An 18,756-nucleotide genomic window follows, 5' to 3' on the forward strand; every position below is an offset into this window, starting at 1 on the left:
AGACGGTGGTAGACGGTGGTAGACGGTGGTAGACGGTGGTAGACGGTGGTAGACGGTTGTAGACGGTTGTAGATGGTTGCGAGACGATAGACGTTGTGTGTATGTGTAGAGAGCATTTGGTGGAACTTGTACTGTTTTTACTTATATTAATAAATATTATTCTTTATAATTAAACCTTTGGAAACCTCGTTTCCTACATATCGACTAACAAGGTTCGTCTGCTTGGATGGAGTCAACATTCGGACTAAAAGCGCTCACAATTTGATCATCGTGCGGATCAGAATCGATACATCTAAACAATCACCTAATAAAGGGTGTCCCAAAATTCACGCAAGAAGTAATTTTGATAGAAAACACAGTTTTATAATTACCAATTGTAATTTTTTTATTGATTCATAAAGTATGCAGTATAGGGTTATGTATGGAATAGCATGTCGCGTAAATGGCCTCCACTTCTTTGCTGGCATATACGCACTCTTTTGTTAAAATTTTCCATGACCGTTTTGCACAAATGTGACAGAATTTCTTTCATACAGCGCTCAATTTCTTCCTTCAAGGCGTGGGTGATTCTGGGGTTGTTGGCATGAACCTTAGACTTCAAAAAACCCCAAAGAAAAAAGTATAACGGCGTTAAATCGCATGATCTGGGCGGCCAATTCTGATCACCAAAACGGGAAATTACACGACCAGGAAATGACTCGTGCACTAATTGAATTGTTTCTCGGGCTGTATGGCATGTGGTACCGTCTTGTTGAAACCACATGTCGTCCACATCCATATCTTGCAATTTAGGCATCAAAAACTGGATTAGCATGTCGCGACAGCGAGCACCATTAACTGTTATTGCCTGACCAGCTGCATTTTCGAAGAAGAATGGTCCGATGATGCCTCCAACCCAAAATCCGCACCAAACAGTGACACGTGGTGGATACATTTGTTTCTCAACAATCATTCGTGGATTTTCTGAACCCCAAATGCGACAATTTTGTCGATTAACCAAGCCATCCAGATGAAAGTGAGCTTCATCGCTGAAGATGATTTTGTTCGAAAAATCAGCATCCACTTGTTGTTGTTCCATAATCCAGTCAACGAACTCTCTTCGCTGTGCGTGGTCAGTAGGCTTCAGTTCTTGAGTCAATTGAACTTTGTAAGCATGAAGATGCAAATCTTTCGTGAGAATACGCTGTAGAGAGCTCCTCGAAATGTCCAATTTTGGACCACGGTGCCGAATTGATTTCCCTGGACTCTCAGCAACACTCTCACGAACTGCCTCGATGTTTTGTGTTGAACGACTTGTTGAAGGACGGACAGAGTGTTTAAGATCACTAATTGATCCAGTCTCCCTAAATTTTTTAATTAATTTCTTCACAGTTGATGAAGTTAAATCACTATTCCGACCATATTTTGTACGAAAATTGCGAACTGCAGCTGCCAGACCTTCATTATTTTTAAAATATTGCTCAACAATGAAAACACGTTGTTCTTTCGTGTAGCCCTCCATTTTTAATAACCCTGAACTGTCAGTTGTCACGCTGTCTTTTGTTTTTCGTTGGCAATACTTTACTGCACAAATGGCGCCAAATTCAAATCTTGCGTAAATTTTAGGACATCCTTTATTAGTTTGGCGGGTGATAAGAACGTCCAATTACACGCGTTCAGCAAAGTGAATCGGGCCTTACACCCCGAAAGGAAACGTTAAAAAACCATGGCTCATACATCTGAAGATACGGAAAGGATGGTGCAGAAATTACAGCGTAACGTTCTGGTGTAAGCTGTTCTGGTGTAGACTGCACATTGTTATTTCTGTGATAATATATTTATATTTTTCCTTTCATTAAAAAATGTATACGTTTATTTACTGATATCTTATAAAGAAATCAGTGCCACTGATGTTAAGTATAGAACAAGATGGAGAAAAGTTTAGTTTTATAATAATAAAGTAATATTCATTGTTTTTTATATGATAATTGAACATAAAATCAGTCTTATGCATCATTACATGGTGGTTTGGTTGTTCTTTCTACGATTTGCCCGCACGTTACTGCGAATGTCCGCGCGTTACTAGAGACGCAATTCCAAATATGTTGAGATTTCGGGGGCAAAGTAAAATGTTTTTGAAAAAACAATAAGAGGATCGTGATCAGGAAGCTTTGCTCTATGAAATATGTCTATTATCATCTAGGGATTGCAATACAGGTAAACTGGTTTACCGGTGTCCCGGTAAATCGCGAGAAATACCCTAAAATTTTTACCGGTAATTCGCCAAATTTTTACCGGTAATTCGATAAATTACATATAGCAATATAGCGCATATATGCGTTCATTAATTCCATCGACATCTACTACGTTATCAGTAAAAAAAAAACACTTCAATTACTAATAAAGACGAAAACCGAAGTATCTCATGAAGAACCAACTCTGATCCAAAAGAAAACTAAGAATCTGAATCAGTCATGAAAACATGGACGTATTTTCAAGAAGAAAAATTAAGGAGAAAATATATACTATGAATGGCATATGATTTCTTAATGCCTACCCGGCCAACAAGTGTAGAATCTGAGAGCGCTTTATCCGTGGCTGGATTATTTTGTACAAAAATTAGGTAGCGATCAGGAGACCAAAGTTTAGACGAATTAGGTATGCTTTTCCATGCTTATTTAATAAAAAGAATTGTTAAATAAAAAATATTTAATTATGTATGTGGTGACGATCCATATTAATAAATATTGTCAATAGTTATTCAAATATATCTATTTTGTGTTATATCATTTCATATTTTATGTTCAGAATAGTTTTATCTCCATATATTTTTTATAATGCTCGATTAGAGTTCAAAAACAATTTTTTTTTGTAATGTTTACTCTTATATTTTCAATACCGTAAAAAATACCGGTAAATTATCGGTAAACCGGTTTTGATTAAAAATTCTACCGAATTACCGGTAATTGAAAAAGTCGGTAATTATGCAATCCCTATTATCATCATGTGTAGTGAAAAGCATTCGCAGAACTATGGAAGAGTCTTGACGTTGCGCATTGCATATCCACTGCGTCTGCACGTTACCGACCACTTTCTTTTCGCTCTAGATATGATTGAGCTTACATCTAGGCTCCGGGTTATAAGCGTACAAGACACAACTTTTCATGTTCTTTCCATATGGTAAATCAGAATCTGAATACCACTAAACGTTTGGTCATAAACTTCGAGAAAACATCGCTAGTAACTGTGCGAACGTCCGCACGTAACCAGTTAAAATGGCCCATATTTGCGTGAATTACTTGTTACAAATCGCGAGCGTCGAACAGATGAATACATCTCTACCCGAAATGACTGTGACCTTTCCGTTCCTTCCTGTCACTCCACTAAATTTTACGGCTCCTTTTCCTATTGTTCCGCCCTTTACTACAACTCCTTACGCACTTACTCCAAGCATGCAGTGACATTATTTTTTTGCTAATCAGCAATAGCAATTAATTCTTAACATTTACTCTTGTTATTTTTCAACCATACACATTTGACATTACTTCTTACTCTTGATTACGTTACTAGGCTGTCTACATTTACTTTGCGTGTACACTATTAGTGTTAGTTTCAGTAGCTTTAAATGGTAAGTTGAACAATAGCTGACAACTGTACATCGCCCTTTGCACTCCTCTACTGTTATACAGTGACTCGCATTAATATTCGGACACTTTTTAAAATCGCATAACTTTTTTAGAATTGGTCCAAACAACTTGAGTTTTTTTGAGAAGCTAGAAGGATTAGTTTGCTAACTGACGCGTTTCGTCGTTTTGAAAAAAAAATGTATTTGGTTGGAATAGCGAAAATAATAGTAAAGGTCGATTTTTAAACTTTTTTTTGTGAGCTTGTAATGAAAATTAAAAAAAAACCGTTTGTAGATTGCAGTAAGTTGTATACGTGCCTAAAATTTCATGAAAATCGGTTAACGTTGCTCCGAGCTACAAACGTTCAAAGATCGCAGAATAAGGTCGAGAATCGCTGATTTCGGGAATTTTCGCTTTTTTGATGAAATTTTAGGTACGTATACAACTTACTGCAACCTACAAACGGTTTTTTAAAATTTTCATTACAAGCTCACAAAAAAAAGTTTAAAAATTGACCTTTACTATTCTCTTCGCTATTCCAACCAAATACATTTTTTTTTCAAAACGACGAAACGCGTCAGTTAGCAAACTAATCCTTCTAGCTTCTCAAAAAAAAACTCAAGTCGTTTGGACCAATTCTAAAAAAGTTATGCGATTTTAAAAAGTGTCCGAATATTAATGCGAGCCACTGTACCTGCTATTCAAATCTAACTTTCTTTTCTTTTTCCTCTTTCTCTTTCTCGCTTATGTTTTCTTTTGTAAAGTGTACTGTGCAATAAAGAATTATTATTATTTTCGGGTCGTTAGTGCTTCTCGTATACGAAGGAGTATTATTATGCACAATCCTATCGATGGCTTAGTGCACAAATATTGTATGTTAGGTGTTTTCAAGAAAAATAGGTTTAAGGGGTTATGCCTAGTCAGGCGGTCGAAAAGAGGCGAATATTTGTGAATTTTTTTTGAAGAAGCGAAAGCGTATATTTTTACAGAACTTTTTGCGCTTAAAAGAGCAACATTTAAAGAACATTTGGTATTTTTTTCGTAGAAAAATATTTACGTTTATAATAAAATAACATGCGACATCCAAGAAGCATTTTTAAAATTTTGGTTTTGCGGTGAGCATTGCCATTCGGAACCAGATTATTTAAAATCAAAAAACTTTTTAAGCCGTTATTATTAAATAGTAATGAATATGAATAAAGATTTTTCTATTTGTTTAATTCTTACTTCAAATAATTTTTAAAAATTGTTTTACAATTGAAATAATTGTCATAAATTTATACGTCATTTTTTAATTATTTGGTGCATGTTATGAATTAATTTCACTTTGTTCTTTCCGTCTTTATATTGTAGCAGTTACGTTTTGGTGACCACGTTCTTTCTCTTCGGTACTTTTCTTTCCCTACGTTTCTAACTTTCACTTTTCTAAGTTCCCTTGCTATTTACAACTTCCTTCCTATTCTTTGTTCAATTCGTTTCCCGAGGCTTTCGTCTGGGCCTGGTGTTCGTTGAGAACATGTGGCGACCAGGCCCGCGCGAGCCGAGCGAAGTCGTTTCTCGAGTAGCTTTCTCTTTTATCTTCATCTCAGTTTTTCTTCAGTTTTCTGTCTTTCTCTTTTTCTATTTCCTTCCTTCACCTTTTCTACCCCTGGTCAAGGGTACGGTGGGTGAAGAGAGCCAGTTGGATCTAGAGAGTTGCTGCGTGAACACCCCGACGACTACACGCGAATCCTCCAATAATATTGTCGCTTTTCTTTGAGTTAAAAATAAATAAATTGAGTGCTTGGGAAGTCAGAGTTGATTTAGTTTCACCTCATTCCACCTCAATATAATTAAAAACCTTAGAAACTAGAATCGAATAACAAAGTAAATTTAAAAGCAGTAGTTTTACGTGTTTTCCCCTGTTTCATAATGGGGATATAATTTATGGAACAGCGGTACAGGTGCGGAAATAGTGTTTCATAATAGGTACATACGAGTCCTATTAGTATTTTGTTAATAAAATTAATTTTATACATTAGATTAAGTTATAAAGTCATTTTTATTTCTAAAAGAACTGGTCTTTTATATAGTTAAAAGATTTTTAACATTTTGTAAATTTATTAACTCGAATTTGATGAAAATTCTAATCTTTCCGAAATTTCGTTCCATAATAGGTACTTTTACCTTATGGGCTCGAGTGGGAAACTGGGTTGCTGCGCACAATACAACATTTAAGTTGCAGGATATAATAAAATTGTGCGTCGAAAACTGTAATCTCATTGGCGAGAAAGAATGGCGCAGAGTGTGCGCCCACGTTCAGAAAATTGAAGATAAGTACATCGACAAAGAAAGCACTGTAGGCAATGAAATTGAGAATCTAATAACACAACTTGGTAGAATCGATGTTGAATCTAATGAAGATAGTGAAGACACTGAAAGTGTAAGAGAAGACAGTGATGGGGACTCGGAGGAAGATGCTTGAAGGAGCAGTTCGATGAACGGTTTCCACGCTGCAGGCTGCATACTGCAGTTTACTTTTTATTATTATTATCATCAATTATTTCGAAAGCGCAGCGTGGGAAACGCTCACCAACTACTCTTTCGATCTATCCGAACTAGAAGGAGCGACAGCGAGGGAGACGATGACAGCCGACAAAGTAATAGTTCGGTCGGAAAATAACAAAATAGCTACGCTTTGAAACAAGATGTTCAGTTTTGTGTGTAAGAAAATAGACCTTTATTTACGCATAAGTCTGGTGAAAATTAAAACATCGAAAAAATTGATCGTCGGCCGATAGGCAACTTAGATTTATTTAATATTCTATTGTTAAAATTTGTTTCAGAAACCTCTTCATTAAAAATAACGTACACCATCCAAATGTGCACGTCATGGTATAGGGGAGACCGGGGCTAGATGACTAATTTTTAACATTTCTAATTTTTATAAATAGACCATTGGTATTTTATTGACTTGTTACACACCAAAAGTTTAGAAATTTCGTTAGGTATAGAGGCTTAATTTTTAAAATTGTTTTAATTGAGTCTAGGTCGTAGTTTTTATTATATTTAGAGTGGTGAGACGAATAAGTCAACAAACCCCGGCTGTGGGGTTAGTTGACAAATATGGTGGGGTTAGTTGACATTTACTTATCAGTTTTAACCCTTTACCTGCGAAAGGCGTATATATACGCTGTCACAGTTCCATCAATATATACGAAATGCGTATATATACGCAGCCAATTCCATCAATATAGTATACGAAAGGCGTACATATATATCCTACGACCAACAAATCTTTTTTATTCTTTTTCACTCCTTCACAGTGTTATTTTTTTTATTAAGTATCATGGTGTTAGATACTGTAATTATTTTCTACTTATTTGTTATGGTCTATTTGGAAGGCCTGAGAGTTTGAAGGGAGGGTAGGGTGTAAAACTGGTAGGGGTGAGTTTGGCGGTATTTGTGGTGGGGGAAGTGGATTTGAGCAGCTAAACTCTTTGCCTCGACTGCATCCTGAGGATAAAAAGTGCAATTTTTTGTGGTATTCCTATGCTTAGTTAAGTAACCCCGTCCGACATTGTCAACATGTTAAGGGTCGTATGTACAAAACCTCCAAGTACCAGATAAAATAAAATAACCTAAATTATAGTCAATGTATCACGTTTCCACAAAATATTCATGAAAAAACAGCAAGCAATACTTATTAGATAACAATTCAGAAATAGTCGAAACAAAAATATTTACTTCCCGCCGACCTTTTTAGATTTTTCATTCTCACTGATAGAACACGCAAGTTTTTGTCACGGTGGCACATTAAATGGCAAGCTGGTCATTCATACAGGGTCGGCGTTTTATCCTGCGACCCGCGCTCGCGCGAACTTGTAACATGGCAACAGCGCCTCACAGACACATTCCACTACAACCATGCACCGGCCCAGCGGAGAGTTGCCATCGACCGCTGCACAGCAGTGATGCCTGAGCTCCGAAAATTTTAGGATGGTATCTTGAAAGATACCAAAATGTCAAAATATGACATTAACGGAAGCCGGTATAGGCGTGGCATTGAGTAGCTAAAACATTCAGGCACAAAAATTCTAGAAAAAAAATTCAAACATCGCTACAATCAAAGACACATCCCATTAGTTACCCCTTACGACTGATCTAAGTATGCACTGCATTAAGGATAAAATCATTAAAAAGAAAACCAGAACAATAGATTCTGAGGTCTGCAGAACTAACACATAATTGAATAAAAATTTAATTTCTCAATTTCTGAAAGTAATGATACAGAAACAACTAGCCTATTGTTTATCAACACCACGAATTTTAAAAACAGCATTAAATACAGTATCCAAATAAACAGTTTGCAAAGGCTTTTTACAACAATTATGGTTAAAAAATTGATAGAAAAACAATTAAGTAAATGTAAAATATGTTAAATTATCCATCATTAAGAGGGAATAATTGTTTCTCATTTTTCGGCGCAAATTGTATTCCAATATCTTTTATAGTTCAAAAGTTATAGGAAAAAGGCCCCAAATTTTTCAACCAGGGCCGGGAAATTCTGAATAGCTCTTTGCGACCATCCCAAAATTCTCGAAGCTCGGGCATCACTGCTGTCCAGCGGTCGCGGGCAGCTCTCCGAACGCCGGGACGGTGCATGGTTGTAGTGGAATGCGTCCGTGAGGCGCTGTTGCCATTTTACCTATTCGCGCGAGCGCGGGTTGCAAGGATAAAACGCTGACCCTGTATGCTTCAATATCGCGAATCGCAGCATAATTTATAACATAATACAAAAATTAAAGGGAATTAGTCAACTAATCTCGTTAGCCAACGAGCCCCGGTCTCCCCTACTCTCAACCGCCATATTTGTTCTTAAAGAAAACTTGAAAAAAGATTGTACAGTATTGTCTCGTTACGGGCTCGGTTTGCTGTACACGATACGGACTTTTCGCTATCCCCATCGCTTCTATCGCACTCTTGTCCGGCGATGGTGAGAGCGAGATGAAACGAGAGCGAGTGAGAGGCACTGAAAGTGAGCGAGGACGGTACGAGACTTTCGGACGCCTGACACTCCGTCCTTTCCGTGCGCGACGGACGTGCGCGATGGTCGCAAGCGCTTACACTCGGAATTAGGGCTCCGTTCACGATAAGGGCTCAACGCCGGTCCCGACCAGCGAGCCGCTAACGAGATAATACTGTATATATTATCCAAAGATACTGTAGACCTAAGTATGGCTTTTGATAGTGTGGAGAGAGAGCTTTTGAGGGATAATGAGAAAGAGTGGTATCAGACCGAATTTGATAGAAAGAATTAAGGGGAACGCCTACCTAGAACTCTTCAAAAAATCGATTTTTGGATTTCAACTTTTTCTTGAAGTACAACATCTTAAAAATATTCCCTGAAAATTTCACATCATTTCGACAAAAAATGACAAAGTTATGCGTGTCTAAGTAAGGTGCTCGACGCAGCGCTCGAACCAAGACGACAGCCGCCGCGGCGTGGCACAGGCTTTCGTACTAAATACGAAGGGTTGTATATCCTTGCTGTTAGGACACGGTTTATGGTGTGCATGTAACTTCGTTATTTTTTATGTTTTAAGTCACAGTAATATATTAGTTGTATTTTTTGACAATTTATGACCATGGAATCTCCGAAATTCCGACAGCACTTACTGTTTGAGAACCCTGAGGAAGTTCCTTGCGGTGTCAATAGCGATTGACGTACCGTAAAACCCTATCCGCTCGACACCGGACCCCGACATATGAAAGTCAGCTTTTTTATAGAATTAGGAAGCGTGCAGCGGTCATTGTTTGCAATCCCCGTTACACAGTTTGTAAAGGGCGTCCGCAAAAATTCCGAAGACCATCCCAAACTTCTTATCGGTGTCTTGAACATCCCTCCTTCACTCCTTTTCTCTGAAGATATCGTAGGAGAGAGTTTACCGAGGTTTCGTTAGAGCTTGCGGCACTTCAGCTGGACTTCAGGATGGACGAGTGTAAGATAATTCGACGCTGAGCGGAGAAGCTGGTCGAGGCATCATGGATCTGCTCGCGCTACCATGGCTGCGGCGACCGCACCGAAGCAGACGATTGTCAAATGTTTCTCAATCAGCGGTCGAGTCCGTGATTTCCACCGACGCGCAGTTACCACAGCGTCTCGGAAACGAACGAACCCCTTTTCTTACATTCAGCACCGAATACAATATCGCACTTTTACCAGTACTGGTCTTGGGTTTCATTTAACTCATCTACCTCGTATAAATCAGAAGGAGTAACGTCATTTTTAAAGATATTTCAAGCTTTGGGGATTCATAATGGACCAAATATTCACATGTATGCGACGAGGGAGGACGCAGAGCGCATACGGCATGCCGAAGACTGCGCGAGAAAAAGCACGCGAGCAACAAGCCAACGTCGTAGACAGGAGCAAGTTGGAATTTTAGAAGCGGCAGCTGAGGCAGAAGGGTTATTATATGGCCAAGGAATTGATGACACTGTGTAAGTTAAAAAATTAATGCAGTATTTAGATGTAAACTAGACCTAAAACTTTAAACGCGTTTTTCTCGAAACCATGTTTTCAAACTCGGTGACCAACATAACTGAAAAATTAATGAACCGATTTCTTTTTTTTCTGCTGAGTTTTTTTTACACGCCAAGAAAGGAAAGACTTTGTTGTTGGTTCAAAATCGATGGTTCAACTTTGCAGCGCCACCATTTTTCCCTAAAATAATTTTTAAAAAATTCGGCCCGATGGCTCCTAGATAATTTCATACTCTATCTAAAAATATTTGAATTTTTCATTTCAGATGATCCTGCTACAAGCTACGATGGTCACCGCAAAATTCTTAAAAAAAGGTCATCCCGGTCATCACCTATAACTCTCAAATCTTTTAATATTCTTTAACGCAAAAAATACTGAACTGTCCTTTAGATGTACTCTTAACAATAGACTAATAGTTATTAATAAAAGGGTGACGGTTTTTCTAGAAAAAAATCCCAAAGAAGCGCATTGTTTCGACCGCTCTAGATAAGTGCCCTCCCTTAAAGAGACCTACAAGGAAGTGAAAAATGTCGTAAGAATAGGAAATGAGGTTACAGGAGAGTTCTCGACAAGGATCGGAGTTAAGCAGGGATACACTTTGAGTTCTACACTTTTCTCAATTTACATAAACGAGCTGGAAGAACTGTCTGGAGGAAAAGTGGGGGAATCAAAATAGGAAACGATGGTCGTTAGCGTATGCAGACGATTTGGTGCTATTGGCAGAAAATAGGGAAGCCATGGAAGATATGATGAGAAGACTTAGAAGATTTTTGGAGAAGAGAAAATTAAAACTGAATGTGGAAAAGTCCAAAATCATGGTATTTGGAAAAGTCAGAGAAAAAAGGAAGTGTACAGAAAGTGAAAGAGTTTACGTATCTACGCTTTAAATTCTAAATTAAGAATAAAAGCAGGGAAAACAGCAAGGAAATTTGAGGAGGAAAGCATGAATGCGATAGGCTCGAGATGGGTAAAGGAATGCATGAAGGAGAAAAGAGAGGGGACAAAGAGGACCAGAAGCGTGTCGGAAAGGATTGAGTACCTAAAGAAGAATGGTTATAGCCAAGAAGGGGTTACACAATTAGAACAGGAGGGTAGGGAAGTGCATACAATACTCGAAGAGAGAGATAGGGAAGTACAGGCACAAGTGCAATTTAACAGTAGGTATTAAAGAGTCCAGGTACAATAGATATTATAAGTTAATTAGATGTATAAGTATGTCTGAGTATTTAAGTAAAAGAGGGGAAGGGAGTAATCAGGGATTGATAGCCAGAGCGAGGTGTGGTAATCTCGAGGGGAATAACAGATATTGTATGAAAGAAGAAAAGAGAAGATGCGGATCGTGCGAGAGAGGACCGGGAACTTTGAAGCACCTAATTGAAGACTGCACGCAAACAGAGAGACTATTTAAGCTGCGCGTGCACCGGGACGGAGCTCCGCCAGCGAAGACCAACAGTAAGCGAGCCTTTTGACACCCAGTCGCAGCACGAGGTGCTCTGAAATTAACAATACCTCGCTCCCAGGGTCGACGGTGGCTCCTGCCAAGCCTTTTGTTCCACGATAGGAATGGCAGCAACCGTTTTTCTTCCATTTTGTGATATAAACTACCACCAAAACAAAATGTCAGTTTTAAAGATTTTAGTCAATGGATTTCATTTTTTAACATGGTATAGGAGTGGCAGTAGCATGCCGTTCCGCAACTAAGATGCCAGCAGATCATTTTTCGGTGTTTCATGGTGTCTATTATTAGTACAAATATTTTCAAATTTAAACATGTAAGGATTTTGCATATATTTTTGTATATAATTGACATTCTGCTGTTAAGCGTTGTTCCACTGTTGCGCTGGCAGGAGTTCGTTTTGTGCATGTGTAGCTCAAATATAGAAGAACGAAAGATAAACCAACTTTAAATAAATGAGACATCAAAAAGTGCCGCTGGCTCCCGGACTATAAGATAACAAGTGCGTCAGTCACCAAGACCCCAAGTCGCCGCCGCCCGTCCTCTGTGTTCGGCGCCCACCGCTCGGCCGGGTTCGAGGCTCGGCGGATCGAATAAACACGCTCTACACTGACGAAAGTTATTCGTAGCTTTATTCGAAGGCTTCGAATAAAAGATAAAAGCTACGGGTGAAAAACTTATTCGACGCTACTAATAAAATCTTCGAATAAAAAAATATTCTTTTTTCGTCGTATAAATTCTCATCGAACAAACTTATTTTTTCATTGCTCTGCGAATAAAGATAACTTCGATTATTCGACCCTCGAATAACGAATAAATATAAATTATCTTTCATTCGGGCGTTATTTAAATAATGTTTTATCTAGACAATGCCCAATTCTGTGCAGTACACGCTTCAATTCCGAGGCCGACTCCGTCTTCACTGTGGGCAGGTTGATTAGAGCAACCAGCTGCGAGCGCACTAGAAGCCGCTTATTTTGATAGTGCTTGGTTAGTGCATCCCAGGCTCGCTGAAATTGGCCTTTCGTCATTGGGAGATTTTGGAGGACCATGGCGCCCTGTAGGCAGGATTGTAGATAATGAAAGCGTTCAAAGTCCATCAAGGAGGCAGCCTTGACGATAAGAGACACGAATGAATCGTGGAAAGAAGTCCAGTCACTATGGCAACAAAATGGGCGGCAGTAGGGCACTTGGACGGCTATCGGTGCTCCCAGCATCACCGAAAGTAGGCGCCGTGGTGGAGGCGACGGATTGTTTCCGGTATAGCTCGCGAAGCAGGTCCAGAAGATAGCCCCTTTGGGCGACGAAGGCTTGTCTGGCGATACTGAAATAGTCTTTTGTAAAATAGTCATGTTTCTCCTGGGCTTCTGTTTTCGATTCTAGAAGAACGTCGTGCTGTTTCTCAAATCGTTCACAGGACTCCGTTAAATATTCGATACGCTCCCTTGGTGATTTTAGCCGCCTGTTTTAGGTTATCGTAAATCCGCGAGAGCCGATGGCACAGCTCGATCTGGTGCGCCATCTTGTCGACCATAATGAAAGTCAAGGTAGGCCACGTATTCACCACGTGGTTGACCAGTAGCGAACTCGGAAATATTCACCGATTTTATGTAAAAATCGCCGAATCTGGCTTGAAAGACCAGAAATGTTCAACACGAAACGTTCACAGCACCGACGATCGCGTTGAGCGCCGAATTCGCTCTAATTTTAAGTATAAGGTCTAGTTTACAGAACTTTTCACAAGAAAATATTACAGTATGTTAATCGAACTATTATTAACTTATTACAACTTAATTTACTAGGAAAACAGATAGCCCCTGGCTTAGAAGTGGTTCCGAAGTCACCTTGAGCACAGGGGTATGTACGTTGGCGACCGCGCTTTGTAGTTTGATGCAGACAGATGTTAACGATACTGCTGATCGAGAACAAGTAGATCGATCGTGGTGATAGAGCGACCGGAGACGCGGATTTGCGTGACGCAGGCACCCCACCGCTGTCCGTCATAGGTGGGACGGAGCCCGCACGACGGAGAGACAAAGAATGCCGTGCATTGGAGCAGAACGGACGCATAATTAAGTGGGATGCCTGTTAACAGATGGCCTGGTCGTCTATCCCCGCGATTGTGCGGGTTTACCGTGGTCGCGATAACGCGATCAAATTACGCGCCCTTAGCGGCAGCGAGAAGGCGCCATATTGGGCATGCGGCTGCGTGGCCAATCCCAAACAGGCAGACTTGTCAATAAAATACAGTATTTCCTCGCTAAGGGCTCACTGGTCGTGACCGGCGTTGAGCCGTCATCGTGAATGGAGCCCTAATCCTGAGCGATCGTTTCTCGCTTTGCGTGCGCAACGGACGCGAGCCCTCAGAGGAAAACGATTCCACATCGCACGCATCGTAACTGCTCGACGCATGCACGCCACGAACAAATAGCCAGACACGTCACGAGCCTTTTTGCGCCCTAGGCGAGCTTGCCACTTATTATAATACATTTAATTCAGCTTCTTTATGAACTTACTCTTAATTTTTACTCGTAATTTAAAACACTTGTAGTACAATTTGTAGTATTTCATTTAAAAATTTATTTTCAACAGTGCCACCAATGAAAAGACCATTTTGCGCCTCTTGTCAACCTTACGCCTTAAAAGTTGCCTAATTTTGCAGAGTAAAATCATAAACAATCTCAAATAAATGTATTATAATATAGGGCACAATTTGAAAAGTTCGCCTAGGGCGCAAAAAAGACTTGAGCCGAGCCTGCGGTCAAGCATTGGCGGAAGCCGTTTTCGTGTTCACGATAAGTGCTCGCGACCATCGCGCACGCCCGTCGCGCACGCAAAGGACTGTCAGACGTTCGAAAGACGGAGCAATACAAAGTATCAACGAGCCGTCTGTCTCGTACCATCCTCGCTCGCTTTCAGTGCCTCTCACTTACTCTCGCCTTCGCCGGACAAGAGTGAGACAGAAGTGGTGGGGATAGCGAAAAGTCCTCCTCGTGTACGCCGGGCTTGGGAATTAAGTGATCTTTTCGGCCGAATTTCAGAAGCAACGCCTTCTTTCTCCCGCCGCGCGTCTTGACCCCCCGCGGCAGCCTAGCTACTTGGAGCGCCTCAGGCCCATACAATATGAACCGCGCGTGGCGCGGTGACAAAACAAAAACATATCGACAATCGTGCTCTTTGGGACGATGTAGATTGTGGAAACCTATTGATACAATGTCGCCTAATGCGCCTAGCGCGATTCACGTGGTATGGGCCTGAGGAGCTCCAAGCAGCTAGGCCGCCGCGGGGGTTAACAAGGGGAGGCCGCGACATCTGGGACACGGATTTTGATGAATCTCATATATGTTGTAGTGTAGGTGTAGTAGACCAATATATGTCTCACATGTTGGGTCCACTACCCCAGAGTTTCCGAAATATTAATAAAAAAAGATGTTTATGCGTTGACGAACAGAAGTGATAGCGAAGTTTATTGTAATGATTAATAGTGGCGCGTGTACAAAAAATGTACTTGTGGCCATACATATTTTATTAGATGTGCATGGTGTCGGGAATTTTATTCTTTCATTTGTTTTTACGATAAATGTCATATTTTAGAATGTAAAAAATAATACTTTATCTTTTGAGGAATAAAACAATACAAAATACATTTATAGAAAAAAAAATGATCCCAGTGATAATCGGAACCGGTGAAAGTACCGGTGCGAGACCTGCCCTTTACACGCGCCGCTATTAATCATTACAATAAACTTCGCTATCGCTTCTGCTCGTCAACGCATAAACATAATTTTTTATTAATATTTCGGAAACTCTGGGGTAGTGGACCCAACATGTGAGATACATATTGGTCTACTACACTTACACTACAACATATATGAGATTCATCAAAATCCGTGTCCCAGATGTCGCGGCCTCCCCTTGTGAGACGCGAGGCGGGAGAAAGAAGGCGTTGCTTCTGAAATTCGCCCGAAAAGATCACTTAAGGTCGAAGCCAGATATATTGGCCGGTGAATTCGTTTTCGCGAGCAGCGATCGGGGAGAAATGAACCACCACCACCTGAGATCGTGGATTTGTCAGTTGGAGTTACGTGGCCCTCGCAGGGTATGGTGGGGTAACGGGAACGCTGCTCGACTCCGCCTGAACCTAGGCGTTTGGCTCTTATTTATTCTTAACGTAATAGTTGTATGCGTTACGAAGTTATGCGTAGACCAACACGAGATGAAACAATCGAGAAAGAATCAATGTTCTGACCAATAAAGCTCCTGAATTTTTTCGGAGCTAACGCACACCTATTCTGATGTGTGTATTTCTACGCTGACAGCTCGGTTTGGCCTACACGCTAGAAGCTTGGCACTATCCCCACCACTTCTGGCTCACTCTTGTTCTGCGAAGGCGAAAGCGAGATGGAACGCGAGCGAGTCAGAAAACGTTGAGAAAAGGGGCGCCGAGGCAGGCCAACGGTGTGGTGGGAGAATACCCCTCACGAAACTCACCGGCCAATATATCTGGCTTCGACCTTAATTCCCAAGCCTGGTGTACGCCAAACCGAGCCGTCAGCGAGGAAGTACTGTACCTAGTACTCATCTTATGATATGGGGTGGAGCAAACGAGGAAACGGCAAAAGTTATGATAGCTTAAACGGATATAGAACAATAATAGGCTTTTTAACAGGAAAAATCTTAGATTACAGAACAAGAAATTGTAAATGCGGTTTATGTGATTGAGGAAAATCAACAGAAAATCGTGATTGTAGACAAAACTTTGAAGGGAATGCGAAAGCTATGAAAGCTGACGTAGGGGCTGAACTTATTAACAGAAGCACTTTATTTTAAAAGAAGCTAGTTTAAATATAAAATTATTAATAGGCAACGAGGATAGTTTTGTTATAGCTGCTGTAATTAAAGAAAATTCAAGACTGAAAAGTCCAAATAAAAATAACCAATTATGCGGTGTCGCAATTATAACAGATATAAAATGCGTTTTGGCTGGTGCATTCTTCATGTGTTCAATCCTTTACATTCAGTACATTACACCCATTTTCATTTGGATTGCTTGTGCTATGTTACAGGATTCCATGCAGAGTTGGGCAAAATGTAATCTAATTGCAAATTGCAACTTACGATTAAACTGTAATTGTGTAATGAATTTCACATTATTTTCTGTAATCGTCCATTTAGATAGTTGACAAAACCAAGTGGTCAACTACCTAAACGAACCATTACCGAAAATAATCTGTAATTAATTACACAATTACAGTTTAATCGTAATTTGCAATTTGCAATTAGATTACACTTTGCCCAACTCTGATTCCATGCAAACCAGATAATATTATTCGCCTTCTTTGTCACTGTTCGGTTCTGTTGCGATACAACCGACCTCGACTGCTAATGTTGCAATCGCTCTCGACCATGCTTTTGAATTTAAATTATACCGAGGCGCTTAAAAATACTAAGTGACGATCAGTATTACTTTAGAAAAGGTCAAATTAGAAATTTAAAAAAGAAAAAGAAATTATTACTTGCAAAGAAATTATTTATATTATAATCTTAAATCAGTAAGAGAAAGTTATTTTAGAGTGTCGAACAGTAATTTTGCCCCCTATACATGTCTATTGCGTATCTGCATATACTGCTAGAACGTGTATGTATGTATTCCAAATGTCATTTTTCATCATATATCCAAAATTCGTGTTAATATCTATTATATGTATTGAGATATTTAACGTGTCACATTCGCCCCCCACCCCACCCTCCCCCCTCCCCATACTACTGCCACTGGTCTACCATACCTGTCGTTGAGTTTTCAAAAAAAAAAATGCTCTGAATGAGTAGCTTTCTAATGAATACTCACAATAAGTTTTAAGAGAGAGCACAATAGGTATGGACTTCAAGTGTACATTAATATTTAACTAAACATTTTTTTGTTGTATTCATTTAAAAGTAAGCTTATCTATTAATTAATAAAATATGATTTTAATATAAGTTCATATAACAAATGTTAAAATGTCAAGTAGACTTTAATTTGTGCTTATACTTGTGCTAATTTTGGTACGGTTCTTAAATATAGTTTTCCTGTTTCAGAAAAAACACAGTAAAACTAACACCTTCTTTTTCAAATCCATTCATACGTCACTGTGCTAAAATGCACCAACTTTTAATAACAATTTTTCCATAACTGTGTGATAAATCGATTCCAGGTTTTACACAAGGGGTTTTTGTACTCCAGATTAGGTTTGCTCGAAATTTGAAAGTAGTCTTGAATTTTGCTGTTTACTTAACTCGTCGGGAGGCGCTACTGGGTAAAATTTACCCAGAGGCGCTAGTTGCGAAAATATGAAGACTGTTTGAGTCTTTGTTACAATTTTTTAAAGAACATTAATAAAGCTTTTAAGATATTTCATAAATTTTGTTTGATTCTTAAAACACTGTACTTTAATATAAAAATTACAAAGTTAAAAAAAAACTATTCTGAAACCGTGGTTTTTTACGTTTCAATTTTGGGTATTTTTGACCCGGTAGCGACAACCTGTGTTGCAATATGGGGTGCGCCTCCCGCCGGGTTAAGAACTACTTTAAACCGTTCAACAGCATTTACAAGTAGAAAGGACGAATGCCACTTCCAATATATAATTTTGTCCTGACAAATCACCCAAACGCACACTGCGATTGCACGTGCGCACCGTGATTATTTTACTCGCAAATGTCCATATATACGGGTGTATAAGAAGTAACGATCACTGCTTTAAGGGGTGCATCTACACCTCTGAATCAGTGGACATTTGTAAAAACAACTTGCTGCAAATCGTTTATAATATTACAAATTAATGTTCAATTTTTTTATAGCAACGTGCTCTACTCAATGAGAAGACAAAAAGTACAAAAGAAATTATGTGCTGCATGCACACGTTTCGACGTAAAAAATTCTTAAAATTTACATAAAAATTAGAATGTGTAGACCCACTCAACGAGGAATGGCTCCCGTTTCCTCTCACTCACACAAATATCCTTTCCTCCTCACCTTTAAAAAAACAAAGGCGAAAGGAAAATCAATATAACGATCGGCGGAAATACAGGTAGGCTGCGGCACGAGTATAAGTGAGAGGAAACAAGAGCGAGTAGGAAAACTATACGAGGTTCCCCAGAGAGCTATCTAACCCCGGGTCCACACCGCG

At 39.5% G+C, this 18,756-nt stretch overlaps 2 protein-coding genes and 1 long non-coding RNA gene across 6 annotated transcripts in view; 1 reads left to right on the forward strand and 2 right to left on the reverse strand.

Annotated features, from left to right (window-relative positions):
* LOC143372289 (uncharacterized) overlaps positions 1 to 18,756 on the forward strand; it is a 228,167-nt gene that overhangs the window by 139,813 nt on the left and 69,598 nt on the right. The gene's annotated exons all lie outside the window — the stretch shown is intronic.
* Positions 1 to 18,756, reverse strand: part of LOC143372261 (neuronal calcium sensor 2) — a 449,084-nt gene that overhangs the window by 99,833 nt on the left and 330,495 nt on the right. The window lies entirely within an intron of this gene.
* Positions 416 to 1,501, reverse strand: LOC143372402 (uncharacterized). Its single transcript, XM_076818550.1, has one exon. It carries the CDS (start codon positions 1,499 to 1,501, stop codon positions 416 to 418), a length of 1,086 nt encoding a protein of 361 aa, XP_076674665.1.

The sequence above is a fragment of the Andrena cerasifolii genome, chromosome 8 (assembly GCF_050908995.1).
Source record: "Andrena cerasifolii isolate SP2316 chromosome 8, iyAndCera1_principal, whole genome shotgun sequence".
NCBI lineage: Eukaryota > Metazoa > Arthropoda > Insecta > Hymenoptera > Andrenidae > Andrena > Andrena cerasifolii.